Source organism: Gymnogyps californianus, unplaced genomic scaffold (genome assembly GCF_018139145.2).
Source record: "Gymnogyps californianus isolate 813 unplaced genomic scaffold, ASM1813914v2 HiC_scaffold_386, whole genome shotgun sequence".
NCBI classification, from domain to species: domain Eukaryota; kingdom Metazoa; phylum Chordata; class Aves; order Accipitriformes; family Cathartidae; genus Gymnogyps; species Gymnogyps californianus.
Genome location: NW_026114275.1, coordinates 1 through 14415, shown reverse-complemented (window position 1 = coordinate 14415; position 14415 = coordinate 1). Strand labels below are relative to the sequence as shown.

Below are 14415 nucleotides of genomic sequence, written 5' to 3'. Positions count from 1 at the left end.
AGAGGGAGAGGGCTGGCCCGGGAGAAACCCGCCTGCAGGAACGGCTGCTCTTCCTGGAGGAATCCCTGCGGAATACCAAGGGCATCCTGGAGGACGAGAAGAGGCGTGCGGCTGAGAGCCTGGAGGGCAGCCTGGCCAGGATCGCCGAGCTGGAGGCAGAGAGGCAGCAGCTGGTGCAGGGCCGAGAGCCGGCTCTGCAGGAGCGGGGTGAGGAGCCGGCCAAGCGCCGGGCGCTGGAGGAGAGCCGGGAGAAGCCGATGGGAGCCTCCCCCGCTGCCCGAGGGGAGGATGGAGAACGCGGGCGGCTGGAGGAGGAGATGCGGGCATTGAGCCGGGAGCACGGCCGGGCCTGCCAGCGGCTGCAGGCCGAGCAGGAGAAGGCGGCCGCGCTGGAGGCCCGGGCGGAACGCCTGGCCGCCGAGCACCAGGAGAGGCTGGCCGCCCTCCAGGCCGACCTGTCCAGTGCCCGGGCATGGGCGAAGGAGAAGGAAGGCGAGGAGCAGAAGCTGAGGGCCGAGGTCTCCTCTCTGCGGGAGAAGATGGCCGTCGCGGAGCAAGCCACGGCCCAGCGCGTGGCCGGGCTGGAGGCAGATGCCCGGAGAGCCGCCGAGGTGCTGGAGGGGGTCTCCCAGCAGCTCTCCCAGGAGAAGCTCAAATCCAAGGAGCTGGAAGCCGCCGTGGAGCGGCTGCGGAGCGCGGAGGCCGAGCTCTCCCGGGTGGCCGCCGCCGGCAGGCAGCGGGAGCTGGAGCTGGAGACGGAGGTGAAGAAGCTGTCCGGGGAGTTGGCCCTGCTGGGCGCCAGGCTGGAGGAGACGCTGCGGGAGCACCGGCGGGACCTGGCACGCCGGGAAGAGGAAGCCGAACGCTTGCGGCAGGAGGTGGAACGGGCCAAGGCGGACTGCGCCGCCGAGCGAGCCCGCAAGGCAGAGCTGGAGGCGCAGCTGCAAAACTCTCTCAACGAGCAGAGGGTGGAGCGGTCGGTGCACCGGGAGGAGCTGGCCCGGTCCCGGGAGCTGATGGAGGAGAAGGAGGGGGAGCTGGACGAGCTCCGCCGGAAAAACATCTCGCGGGGTGAGGAGCTGAGAGACCTGCAGAAGACAGTCAGCAAGCTGAAAGGAGAGCTCGCCTCGGCAGAGGCGGCCAAGGAGAGGATGCCCAAGGTGGACAATGAGCTGCAGGGCTTCTCGGAGGCCGCCCGAAGCAGGGATGCAGAGGGGGACAGCATCAAGGCCACCTGCTCAAAGGAGATGTCCCTCAAAAGCTTGGAGGAAAAGACCCGTCACAGGGAGCAGGAATCGGGCTCGAGCCAAGACCTTTACCAGGAGAAGCTGAAGGAGGCCCAGGCGCTTCGTTTGCAAGTGGAGGAGCTGGAGCAGAAGTGCAAGGAGCAGCAGGAGGCTATGGCCGCCCTCGAGCGAGCGGCGGCCGAGGCGGCGATAGCGGAGCAAGCGGAACGGGAGGCCTCGAGGAGGGAAGCGGCCCAGCAGAAGGAGAAGGCATCGGAGCTGCAGAAGCTGCTGGAGGCCTCGAGGTCGGCGCAGGCTCTGCATGACGGCACTGTGGAGGCCCTGCGGAAGGAGCTGCAGGAGAAGGGCAGGGAGCTGATCCAGAGCAGAACCGCCATCGCCGCCGCTGAGAAGGAGCTGGCATCCCTCCGCTCCGCGGCGCAGGAGAAGGGCCGGTCGGAGGAGAGCTGGAAGGAGCAAGTGTCCCAGTGCGTCCAGGAGATGGAGAGGAAGAACAGCCTGATCGGCAGCCTGGAGCACGAGGTCTCCATCCTCCACCGGCAGGTGACGGAGAAGGAGGGGGAGAGCAAGGAGCTGAAGCGCCTGATTGTCGCCGAGTCGGAGAAGAGCAAGAAGCTGGAGGAGAGGCTGCGGATGCTGCAGACGGAGATGGCCACCGCTGCCTCCCGGGCGGCTGAGAGGTGCTCGCTCATGAAGGTGGAGGTGCAGCGGTGCCAGGAGGAGATGGAGAAGCAGCGGTTGGCCATCGAGGCCCTGAAGAGGGACCGCCATTGCCAGAGCGAGCGGGAGGACGAGCTGCGTCAGGAGGTGAAGGTCTGCCAGGACAAGTGCCTCCAGAAGGAGCAGCTCCTCGCCGCCCTGCAGCAGGAGCTCGGCAGCGCCCAGGCGCTTGCCGGGGAGTTGCCGGCGCTGAAGCACCTTTGCCAGCAGCTGCAGGCCGAGCGCGCCTCCCTGGAGAGCCAGCACCGCCAGGACCTGGAGCAGAGGGCGAAAGCCCTGGCCGCTCTGCAAGCGGAGCTGGCACGGGCCAAGCTGGAGGCGGCCGAGGTGCCCTCCCTGCGGGAGCGGTCGGCGGAGCAGGACCGGGCCATCCAGCGCCTGCAGGCGGAGGCGGCGGAGCAGGCGGCACGGCTGGTGGGGCTGCAGCAGGCCAACGCTCGGCTGGCCGAGGAGAACCGGGGGCTCGGCGAGAGCCGGAGCCGCGGGCAGCAGCGGCTCGAGGCGGAGCTGGGCCAGGCCAGGGAGCGACACGCGCGGGAGCTGGAGCGGCTGCGGTCGGCGTCGGAGGAGCTGGTGGCTGGCAGTCGGCAGGAGGCCGAGGAGGCGGCGCAGAAGCTGGAGGCGATGAGCAACGAGTACGAGAGCAGCAAGGCGGCGGCGCTGGAGGAGAGGAGGAAGCTGCTGGAGGAGAGGCAGAGGCTGACGGCCCAGGTAGGGGCTCCTGCGACCTCCTCGCTGGGCGGGCTGCGGGCGCGGGGAGCCCCCCCGGGAACAGGGGTGCGTTTGGTCTCCTGCGCACCCCTGAATCCTTGTCCTCCTGCCCAGCCCGGGAGCTGGGGGTCTGGGACATGCGTTCCCGAGCGATGCTTGGGCATGAAGGGGCTGGGCGCTCCCGGGAAAGGCAGCCCGGTCTGCACTGGCCGCGTATTTACTTCTGGCTTTTGTGCTCGCAGGTGGAGCAGCTAGAGGTATTTCGGAAAGAACAAGCTAAGCAGGTAACATATGCGAAATGCCGGCTGCTTAAACGGTGACGGTGCACGGCCCTAGCTGCTGCCGCTTCCCACCGGAGCCGCGTTCTCCTCTCGTGAACTGTTTGCAGTGGGGACCCAGCCGTGGGGCGCTTGGCTCCAGGGTCTCTGGGCTCGTGCCTTCGCCCCCGGGGAGTAGGAACTGGAGCCCGGGATACCCCTGCCTTCTGTCCATCCATTTTTCCTGCTCTCTTTAACTGAGGTTCAGCTCCTCGCCCAGCCGGCAGGAACGGGCCGTGCTCCCAGAAAGTGCAGTCTGTATGTGCCCAGAGGTGGGATGCTTTACAGCAGCATCAGTCTTGGACATGCTGTGGGTTAGCGCTTGGGAAACGACACTGGAAAAGCCCCATTTCCCTGCCCAGCTTAGTTTGCCCCCACGGTCCCAGCCTGAGCTGCTCAGGGACCCCGCAGAGGCCTCGTGGCTGTGACCGGGGTGGCTGGGGGCTCCCTGAGCATCCCCTAGAGCAGGGAGAGCCCGGCCGGGCCGGGCAGGAGCTCGCAGCAGCCGGGGTCTGGCAACCGTCTCCCCTTGCCGAGAGTGACAGCCGACCCGTGGGACTGCAGCTCGCAGGCGCCCGGGCGCTGAGCTCGCTCGCTGCCAAAGGATTTACGAGCCGCCCGCCCACGCCTGGGGCTCCCGCTGTGGCCGGGGGCCTCGCGGGGTTCCTTGGCCCTCGGCCCTTCCGTGCTGTCACGTCCCGCGTACGCGTGGAGCGAGCTGCAAGCAGCCGCCCTCCGCTCTCAAACGGCAGGAGCATCCCCTTGGGGCTGGGTTACGTCCCCCCCGATCCCCGAGTGGGCACGGGCCCCCCTCGAGCTGCGTGGCTTGAGGTTTGGCATGGAGGACGCCCACGGCAGGCTGGGCCTCCTGCTCTTACCCCGACAGCAAAGAGTCGGCAGCGGAGACGCCTGCTCCAGCGACGGGGCACTGCGTAACTGCACCGGCTTCCCTCGCCCTCCCGCCTAAAGGGGGTCTCGGCTTCGCTTCCAGTGCGCGGCTGCTCCTTACGCTTGGGTAGCACAAACCTCCTCCCCGCAGGGACTGACGCGGGGCGGCTGGGACTGCCTGCCTGCCTCCAGCCCGCTGAGCGAGGTGCCGGCTGTGCCGCCGGCCGGGAGCTTCCTCAGTGGTGGACGCTGCTGAACAGCCCCCCCAGGGCAGGAAACCTCCTCCTGGTCCTGCCCCTGGAGCTGGCCGGAGGGGAGGGACGTGCTCCTCCATGGGTGGGTTGTAGATGGGGGTCTTGTGCCCGGAGCTGGTCTAACTGAGCCGTGCTCTTCCAGGTGGAGGAGCTGAATAAAAAGCTGACCCAGCACGAGAAGGCCACCCGAACCCAGCAGCAGAGAGTTAAGGTAAACAGGGACCAAAAACCCCGGGGGCTGAGCTCTTGGCCAGCCCTGGAGCTGTTGGTGGCTGCCCCGGGGCTCGGCCGGGCAAGGCAGGGGTGCAGGGTGCCTCTGACCCGCTCTCTTCCCTGCCCGCAGGTGCTGGAAGGGGAGCTGCAGGCAGAGGCCACCCGTCAGCAGGAGAAGGTGGCAGAGCTGCAGGCGCAGCTCGCCCAGAAGGAGCAGGCAGCCGAGCACTACAAAGGCCAGGTACGCTGGGGGCTGGCACGGCCCCGCCGTCCCCGTCTGCCCGGGCAGCGCCCCGTGGGGAAGCTTGAGGGGTTTTCTCTCCTTGACATCCTAGATGGAGAAGGCAAAAACTTACTATGACGCAAAGAAGCAGCAGAACCAAGACCTGGCGGAGAAGCTGAAGGCCATGGAGCAGCTGCAGAAGGAGAACGCGGAGCTCCGGACCGAGTCGGAGAGGTTGGCCAAGGAGCTGCAGCAGAGCGTCCTGCAGGCCAAGGAGTCGGAGCTGAGCTGCAGGAACCTCACCAGCCAGGTCCGCAGCCTGGAGGCTCAGGTGGGCACGGCGTGGCGGGGCTTCTCCCTCCTCTCCTCCTCCTCCTCCTCCTCTTCATCTGTGCCGCTAGCTCGCTCGGAGGATCCATCCCTCTCTGCTTCCCATCCAGGTGGAGTTTGCCGATCGGCAGCTACGGGAACTCGGCAAGTTCCAGGTGGCGACGGACGCGCTGAAGGGCCGGGAGACTTTCCACCAGAACCCCGCCGATCTCAGCGCCGACAGCCTCGACCTCAGCCTCGACGAAGCGCAGCCGCTCAACTCCACCAGGTACCGGCACGCCGTGGCTCGGCGGAGCCCGTCCTGCCTCCAGTGTCCCAAAAACCCGGTGTCCCTGGTCCTCTCTGTTCCCTGATGGCCCGGTAAGCCCGTCAGCGCTGCCCTCGTGCCTTGTCTCTGCAGGAAGGCTGGCCGCTCGCAGTCGGAGGCTTCGGCGGTGCCGCCAGGCAGCGAAGAGTCGCTGGCGTCCCAGCGGCTGCCCCGCAAGGTGGAGTCCCTGGAGAGCCTCTACTTCACCCCCATCCCCAGCCGCACGCGGTCCCAGCTGGAGAGCAGCGCCGGCTCCCTGGGCGACCTCTCCCTCGATTCCGGGTGCAAGACCCGCTCGGCCCGGCGCCGCACCACCATCAACATCACCATGACGAAAGTGAGCTGCCCTTGGGTGTGGGGCAGGGAGGGATCCGTGGGGTGGGATCTCTGTGCTGAAGACGGGGACGCGTGGTTTGCTGTGCCCCACAGCCCGGGGGCTCTCTGGGGACTGGAGGCAAAGACAGGGATGGCTTGGGGGAGCTCGCTTCTGTTGGCCCCACGGGCGGCTGGGGCTGCCACCGTCACCCGGCTGTCCCGAGGAAGCCCGAGCTGCTGTGGGGCTGTTTGTGCTCCCAAACTCTGCGCCGAGCTCCCCCGTGACACCTCGTCCCAAGGACCCTCCACCCTTCAGAAGCCGTGGCGTGAGGGCTGAGTGGGCAGTGGGGGAGGATGAGGGCGGTAGCGAGGGGCTCGGGAGGTGCAGCCTTTTAATCCGCTTCCTCCCCTCCTCTTTGCCTCTCGCCCCGCGGGACAGCAGCTGGGCAGCCGCAGGGCACAGCACCCCACGGGCTGCTACAGCCCCTGCCAAGGGCGGCCCTGGGACGGGCTGGGGGGTTTGCTGCCTGGGTGGGGGATGAAGGGATTGAGAGCAGCCCTGTGGAGAAGGACTCGGGGGTGTTGGTTGATGAAAAGCTCGACATGAGCCAGCAATGTGCGCTCACAGCCCAGAAAGGCAGCCGTATCCTGGGCTGCATCACCAGCAGCGTGGCCAGCAGGTCGAGGGAGGGGATTCTGCCCCTCTGCTCCGCTCTGGTGAGACCCCACCTGCAGCACTGCGTTTAGCTCTGGGGTCCTCGGGACAGGAAAGACACGGACCTGTTGGAGCGGGGCCAGAGGAGGCCACGAAAATGGTCAGGGGGCTGGAGCACCTCTGCTGTGAGGACAGGCTGGGAGAGTTGGGGTTGTTCAGCCTGGAGAAGAGAAGGCTCCGGGGAGACCTTATTGTGGCCTTTTAATCTATAAAAGGAGCTTCTAAGAAAGCTGGGGACAGAGTTTTTAGCAGGGCCTGCAGCGATAGGACAAGGGGGAATGGTTTTAAACTGAAAGAGGGGAGATTCAGACAAGATAGAAGGAAGAAATGTTTTACGCTGAGGGTGGTGAGGAACTGGCACAGGTTGCCCAGAGAGGTGGGAGATGCCCCATCCCTGGACACATTCCAGGCCAGGTTGGACGGGGCTCTGAGCAACCTGATCGGGTTGAAGATGTCCCTGCTGGTGGCAGGGGGGTTGGACTAGGCGACCTTGGAAGGTCCCTTCCAACCCAAACCCTTCTGTGATTCTATGATCTCTGGATTTCTCCCTCCCAGAAACAGGCCAAGACCGAGGAACCGGACAGTGCCGACGTCTCCTTCTGCAGCATCCCGGCGGCTCAGCCCCCAAACGCCGCCCCCGGCAAGGGCCGGCTGCGCTCGGCCACCTCCGCCCGCTCCCTCGCCAGCTTCCCCTCCCAGGAGTCTCTCGTCAAGCTGGAAACCTCCTCCCCGCAGGAGACCCCCGGCAATTCGGCGCTGCTGGGCCTCCCCGGCTACCGGCCCGTCACTCGCAGCTCCCTGAGACGCTTGCAGGGGGGCAGCAGCTCCAGCCTCGGTGCGTGTGGGCAGGGTGGGCGGCTGGCCTGGGGGGCTCTGCCCTGGCTTCTTGGGGGGGACCACTTCTTGCCTGGGATCCCCCCCGCCTCAGCCCTCCTTGTTTTGGGTTTAGGCCGGAGCAGCATCTACCTGGGCACGTGCCAGGACGAGCCGGAGCAGCTGGACGACTGGAACCGCATTGCGGAGCTGCAGCAGCGTAACCGAGCCTGCCCGCCCCACCTGAAGACCTGCTACCCCCTGGAGAGCAGGGTAAGGGCTGGGGGGTGAAGGGGCTGCCCCTTCCCAGCCTCCGCTGCCTGCGGGAGTGGGGCACGGGGGATGGAGAGCGGCCGGCGGGCAGCCGCGGAGCCGGGGAGCGTTGATGGCCGCCCCTCGGCAACGCCTCTGCGCCGCCTCCCCAGCCCTCCAACTCCCTGGGGACCATCACAGACGAGGAGATGAAGACGGGCGACCCGAAGGAGACGCTGCGGCGTGCCAGCATGCAGCCCTCGCAGATCGCCGCCGGCACGGCCGCCCGGCGCAACACCCTTGGCACGGCCTGGGCCGGCGGCATCACCACCCGGCAGCAAAGGAAGCGCCTCTCGGATGAGTCCCACCAGGGCCCTGACACCCCCGAGGTGAGCTGAGCCGAGCCTGCCGCGAGCACCCCGGCTGGTCCCCAGCTTCCCCAGGAGCCCGGCTGGGGACAAGGGGACACGAAGGCTGGTGGGCAGCTGCAGATGTTCGCCAGATGTTGAGGGGGCCGCCGGGGCCCTGGGAATGGCTCCTCCTGGGGCAGAGCTGGCAGGAGGCGAAGCTCCGAGCCTTCTGCCTTCCCCGCACCACTCCCCAGGCTCTGCTGCCCTCGCTCCCCGGCCCTGTCCCCTCCCCGCAGCCCCCCCGGTTCCCCTTCTTGCCGCCAGCTCCCAGGGAGGGTGGCCCCAGGGCTCTGTTCCCCCGATGACGACGGTCCCAACTTATCCCCCTCTTTTCCAGTCCAAGAAGCCGACCAGCTGCTTCCCTCGGCCCCAGACCCCCCGGGACCGCAGCGACCGACGCAGCTCCCAGGTCAGCCGGAGGAGCGAGCAGCAGGCCCCCGCCAAGCAGGTCAGCAGCAGGACCAGCGAGCTCCAGAGAGAAAAAGAGGGGTTGGGACCCCTGCCCATCCCCTACCCGGAGCTCATGGTCCCACGTCCTCCTCCGCAGGCCGAGAGGCGCCAGTCCATGGCGTTCAGCATCCTCAACACCCCGAAGAAGCTGGGGAACAGCCTGCTGCGCCGGGCGGCCGGCCGGAAAACCACCCCCAAGAACTCCCCCGCGGCAGCGCCCGCCGCTCGCCCCGCATCGCCACCGCCAAGTCCCCCAAGGGCAAGGTAGGCGCCGCGAGCTCCCCGTGGCACCCGTGGCAGGCTGCCGAGCCCCCCACGGTGCAGGGTGGGGGGGACGGCGCGAGGGGAAGCATGTGCTCACCCCAGTGCCCTGAACCCCTGCCCTGGGCTCACGGGGGCAACGGGGGGACCAGTCCCCCCAGGGGGTGGCGTGGCCCTGGCCCTGCAGCGCTATGGAGGCAGCCGGGTCCCGGCGTGGGCACGGGCACCTCCAGGGCTGTGGTTTCGTGGGTTGTTTGCAGTCACTAACGTCTCCTCTCTACTCTGTCCCTCCCAGGCCAGTCGCCGATCGCTCAAGGACACGAAATTCTGAGGTTGCCCTGGTCCCAGCTGTGCTGCACCCTGCCCCGGCGGGACAGCGTCCCCCGTCCCCCACACTGCCGGCTCTGCCCTGGACCCAGCCTGCACCCCCTCACCTCTCCCTGTCCCCCTGGTGCTGTGGGTTTGTCCCCAGGGCCCAGCAGCATGAGGGGGCGGATAGATGGGGCCACCTTCCCCCTGTGACACTGCCCTGCACCTCCCACCGATGCCCCTGGGCTGCGTGGGGAGCCCCTGAGCACGGCAGGGTCCCAGCACCCTTCCTGCTGCACCCAGCATCGTCCCTCTCCTGCACCCACCCAGAGCCCAGCGCAGGGCAGGGGGGATGCGCAGGGGGTGGGGGCCGGAGAGGGTTGTTCCCCCCAGGGGCTGCCTGTGGGCTGGAAACACCCGTGGGTGCAGGCAGCAGGGGTTGCAGGGTGCACAGCACCGGCCCTTGCTGCGCGGTTAGCCCCGGGGGGGATCCTGCAGCCATTTTTAAAGTGTTTCTACTTGTAAATAAATTGTATTTTTCTCCTGCTCTGGGTGTCCTGGCTCGCTCCTGCCACGAGCCGTTTCTGTGCCCAGGGGCTGTACGCGCTGGCTTTGCTGGAGCTGGGGACACGCCGCTGCCGTGGCCTCGCCGACACCAGCTGTGGGGCCAGCCCCGCACCAGCGACCCTGAGGAGTGGGTCCCGAGGGGAGGAAAAGCGTGACCTCCTCCTCCTCCTCCTCACCCTGGCTGTGCCCCGCTGCTGCCCCAAGGCAGGACGCTCACCCAGGGAACTTGCTGCGGCACCGGGCAGCCACAGGGATGTTTTCTCTCACTTTCCTCTTTCTCTCCTTTTATTTATTCTTCTCCAGTAGCAACTCCCGTCATTACAGCGGTTCACCACCCGTGGGGGGCCCCCCCCAAGCCCCGGGGTGGTCCCCACGCTCCCCCAAGCCTGGCCGTAGGGATGGAATCGACCTTCTCCATCCCCACACCAGCCTTGCCACAACTTTACCGGGCCCGCTGAGCCTCTGCCAGCGTGGCTGGCACTCCTGCGCAGGCTCATTCCCTACCCAAATCCTGCCCCTGCGCCTTGCTGTGGCACAACCAGGTCCAGCAGCGCTGCTCTGCCGACGCAGGCAGCAAGCAGGCAGCAAGCTCACCCAATGGGGCAGGCAGGGCTCCGGTCCGGCGTCTCCCAATAGCCGCAACAACGTGGCTTCAGCCCCTGTGTGCCGGGACACGGAGTTTTTGTTGTCGTCCCCCCCGCCGCTGTCCTCGCAGCCTTACCCCACGCGGTAGGACGAGGACGGGGTGCCCGGCGTCCCTGCCTGCTCCCCGCAGGCGCTGGCGTGCCGCTCCACCTCCGCCGCGCCGAAGGGCAGCTCGCAGATGGGGCAGAACACCCAGGCGTCGGGGGACACCCCCACCAGCGGGGAGGAAGGCCAGGCTGCATCGGGGTCTTCCTCCCCGCAGCGAGAGGCGTGCACGGGGAGGAGATCCAGGCTGAAGCGACCTGCGGAAAGGGGAGGCGACACGGTTTGTCCCAGGGTCTCCGGCGGTGGGGTGAGCGCGGGGTTTGGGCTCACGCCCTCCCCGAAGGTTCCTGTGGCAGCCTGGCGCCCCGTGACACGCTGTGACGTCCCTCCTCTGCCCGTCACAGGGCTGGCACCGGGGCACCCTGCACGAGCGGGAGCAAAGTGTCCCAGCTACGGAGCCGCTGCTGCTTCTCCCCGAAAAGCTGGGGTTCGATGCACAAGCGGAGCCAGCAGCACACTCCCGTCCCCATCTGCTGGCGTCCCCTCGCCCCTCACAGCCCTTCAAACCCAACCGCCTCCAGTTTGAGCCCACCTCGACACCGGTGGCAGCTCCACAGCCGTTCTCCTGCGGCTCAGCTTGGCCTCCGTGGCTCCCCGCAGCACCGGGCAGCTCACCCGAGCACCACCCTGCTGCCGCCCGGGACGGTGGGGCCAGGGACCCACCCCAGCTCCCGGGGACGGAACCCTGGGCTCCCCAGTCTCTCCCATCACCACTTCCACCTCCCAGCCTGGGCAGGGAGCGCTGCTGAGCTAAGGGGAACTCAGCCAACGGGTGGGTGGACAGATGGATGGACAGACTGAGCTCTGCCCCAGAAGCATGTCCCGCTCAGGTCAGCCGTGCAGACTCTGTGTTTACAGGGAGGCCGTTTCAGGGTAGAGGAGACCTCTGCCAAGCGCCCACCTGAGCAGATGGGGCAGACGCCCGTCTCCCCACCACTGCTGTCCCCTCCGCTGTCACCCCTCCCGGCCCGTCTCTCTCGGTGGCTGCGGGCTCTGGCTCTTCCCCCTGACCTGGACTGCCTCGAGGCGGCTGGCAGAGACCTGCAGAGGCGTTGCAAGAGGGGTTGTAAGCTTCGGGCTCGCTCCGCTCCGTCCTGCCCAGCCAAAGGAGCCAAGGACCAGCCCCAGCCAGGGGCCGGATCCGGCAACACACCAAAAGGGAGAGGGGAGCCGCGCACCAGCTGCCCCGCGGGCGCAGGCAAGGAGCCGGCTGGGAAAGATTCAGAGCAGAGAAATCACCGGGGTGAGGGCAGGAGAAACACAGTGAACCGAGGGATTACCTGCCCGCAGGGTTGGGAGCTCTCTGCCTGCTGTCCGGCTGCCTGCGGGCTCTCGTCGGGGCTGCGGGGACATCCTGCACAGACCCTGGGGAAGAGCGGACAAGCAGTAATCCCTCCCCGCACCCAGCAGCACCAGATCTCCTGGTGGAAGGGGCGAGGTGGGAATTGAAGCGGCGGTGTTCACAGGTAGGAAAACACCCGCACGACACGAAATAACGATCCCCTCCTCCAGCTGCCCCGCTGCGGGCGGCAAACGGATGACAGGAGGCTTCTGGGTGAGCCGTGGGATTTACCATCACGCTTCTCTCAGGCCAGAGCAAGGCCACCCTGGCCAGGACACGGCCTGCCGCCAGCGGGGCAGGGGAAACGGGATCCCTGCGGGCACGTGGAGCGCCCCGGCAGCCGCGGAGTCACCCCAGCCTGCCTCAGGTGGGATCCTTCCAGCCACGGGCAGGGCCCTTCAGCAGGACAAGATCCCTTTGCAGGGTTTTGGGGGGCACGTACCAACTACATAAAGGCTCTCTGCACTGCAACATGCCCTACGCTGGCCGCGGGCAACTCTGGCTCACCTGGCACCGCAGGGGCTCCCAGGTCCTCGGCCGGCAGCTCCGGATCACCCCCCGGGGCGCCTGTGCCGGCTCTGGGCCTCAATGCCCGGCTCCGCGCTGCCGACAGCACCATCCGGGCCGGGCGGCTGAGGCGGGCTGGGCTCGAGGCGGCTGGTTCCAGCTGCCGCAGGCGGCTCTTCAGCTGCTCCTCCTCCCTCGAGCTCCTGGGGACAGAGAGAGCGGCAGCCCCGCAAGGAGGTGAGAGCAGGGAGGCTGGCGGGAGCCGGGGCTCCGGGCACCCGGGGGGCTTGGAGGCAACACCTCAAGGCGGCTCCAGGCCTGGCTGCGCAGGGAGAGGACGGAGATGGAGCAGACCAGGCTACTTACGAGCGCGGTTCTGGAAAGAAAGTCCGGCAAAGGGCAGGGTTGGTGCACCGGGGGCCGTCTGCGGGCTCAGCATCCTCCTGCGGGACAAGGGAACGCCTCAGGGAATGAAGGCCAGCACTCCGTGCCCCCCACCCCGGGCGCAGCCCCCAGTTCAGCCAGGCGACCACTCTCACACACTCTCCGCAGGGCACGAGTGACAGCAGGGGAGGAGAAGCCCCATCACCGCAACCTCCCGGTGGGTTCCTGTGGCGAGGAGCACGCAGAGGGGCGAGAGGCACCTACCAGGCCTTGCTGCGAGGGCGGCTGGGGGTGCTGGGGGTCCAGTGGCGTCCGCACACGGACGAAGGAGAGCCCGAACTGGCTGCGCTTGCTGAAGGGCTGGCTGCAGGTGAGCCGCAGGCGGTCCCACTTCTGCCCCACCGCCAGCGCCAGGAAATCTGCTGCAGGGGGGGCAGCAGTTGGGGTGGAGAGGGCACACCGGGGATCGCTGTCCCGGCACCGCCGTCCTGGCACCGCCGTCCCCGGCACCGCTCCCACCTCTGCTCGTCACCCTGTGCCACCGTTCCCCCTCCAAGACCAGGACACAGTGACAACTGGGGGATCACGGGCACGGGAGAGGCCAGGGCAGGGGGGCAGAGCTGGCAGGACCCTCCTGAGGCTGCACAGTGAACAGGGCGGCCACGATCCCTGGTCTCCGGCACTGTGTGTCAGTCCCTGGTCTGCCCGTCCCCTTCCAGCCCCCCAGCCAGCCCCACCCCATCGCCAGCCCCCCACCCTCTCCGCTCTGCCCTGGGCCTCTTTCCCTTCGGATCAGGTGATCTTTACCTTCCTTAAACATCCGGACCCCGCAGCGATTCTGGTCCAGCTTCGAGTCAGCCGGCGTCATCAGCGCGACGCTGGGCACGAGGATGAGGTAGGGCCGGTCGAGTGGCCACGAGGAACGTCCCACCTCGATCTGGAGAAAGGCGCAGCCGCAGTTGCCTGTGTTAAGGCGGGAAGCACGTGAGGTTCAGGGCTGCCGAGCCCATCCAGGGCACAGCCCTGCCTGAACAGGGTGGGCAGGGGGACGTACCGACGTCCACGTAGCCGATGGGACTGGCTCTCTCCAGCTGCAGCTCCACTCTCAGCTGCCTGCTGCGGTCCTGGGGGCAGCCGAGCCAGGGACGAAGGCTGTCCTCACACAGCAAGTTCTCCACCGGGTACTTGGGGTCCTGCATGCAACGGCAGAGACACCGTGTCACACGCCAGCTCCCTCCCTGGCTGTCTTCCCCTTCCCCTCCATCTCGCTCCGGGCGCAGGGGAGAAGCGGGGGACTCGCTGGCAACCCACAGAAATAGCACTCCGCTTTTTGAGAGGGGAAGCATCGCGTGTCATTAGTGCCCTGTGGCACTAATTAGTGCCCTTCAGCCGGCGCCTAACGAGGAGAGCTGTGGTGCTGCACCCCCTCACACCCCGTACTGAGACGCACCCCCTGCTCTTCAAGCAGCTCAGAGGGAAACTTGGGCTTTGCAGACCTCCCACCCAGCCCGCCCCGAGGAAACGCTCCGGAGACCTGCGAGGAGAAGGACACGACGTAGCTGATTTTAACCGGAGCCATCCGGGATCCCTTGGAGACAACCCTCTGCCGGGACCGAGCTTCCTTTCGGATCCCTCCAGCGCCTGGTGGGGAGAGAGGGCAGGTCTGCGACGGGATCGAGCATCTCCCGGCAGGAAAGAGCCGGCGTTCCGCCTCTGGCCAAGCGTCCGCCCTGCCGCCTGCCGTGGCACAGCTCACCCCACTTTTCAAACGGTGCGAAGTGGGGGGCACTGGGGCAGCCACTCCGTTAGTCCCTGTTGACTCCAACCTCACCCCACAACCCCCCCAGCCCCACTCAGCAGCCCCCCAGCCTCATCCCACAACCCCTCAGCAGCCCCACTCCGTCACCCCAGAGCCCCCCAGCCCCATCCCGCCGCCCCAGTGCCCCCCAGCCCTGCCCCACCACCCCTCAGCCTTGGTTTGCCACAGCAGTAACCCCCCCCAATAAACCCACAACCCCCCAGCCCCTCCAGTTCCACCCCCTGGTGTCCCCAGACCCACACACAGCGCCCCCCCCCCCCGATCCATTCTGCCATTCCAGTAGCCCCCAGTCCTGCCCCGCAACCCCCCCC

General features: G+C 67.6%; 2 protein-coding genes across 2 annotated transcripts; one reads left to right on the top strand and one right to left on the bottom strand.

The window, feature by feature from the left end:
• Positions 1-20: 20 nt before the first annotated feature.
• On the top strand, positions 21-9457 carry LOC127028684 (nuclear mitotic apparatus protein 1-like; the record flags this gene model as incomplete). The annotated part of the gene is made up of 13 exons (XM_050914387.1): positions 21-2678; positions 2921-2962; positions 4280-4348; positions 4481-4591; positions 4686-4904; positions 5014-5171; positions 5304-5547; positions 6796-7075; positions 7190-7326; positions 7479-7694; positions 8053-8163; positions 8263-8429; positions 8722-9457. Coding segments are annotated over 13 exons (5148 nt in total), but the record flags the coding sequence as incomplete, so codon positions are not given.
• A 260-nt stretch (positions 9458-9717) lies between these two features.
• On the bottom strand, positions 9718-13878 carry LOC127028683 (short transient receptor potential channel 2-like). The gene is made up of 9 exons (XM_050914385.1): positions 13820-13878; positions 13340-13478; positions 13093-13248; positions 12550-12707; positions 12268-12344; positions 11902-12104; positions 11333-11417; positions 10954-11093; positions 9718-10249 (listed from the first exon to the last, which is right to left on the bottom strand). The coding sequence occupies exons 1-9, from the start codon at positions 13862-13864 to the stop codon at positions 10020-10022; spliced, it is 1233 nt and encodes a 410-aa protein (XP_050770342.1). The 5' UTR covers positions 13865-13878; the 3' UTR covers positions 9718-10019.
• Positions 13879-14415: the final 537 nt, after the last annotated feature.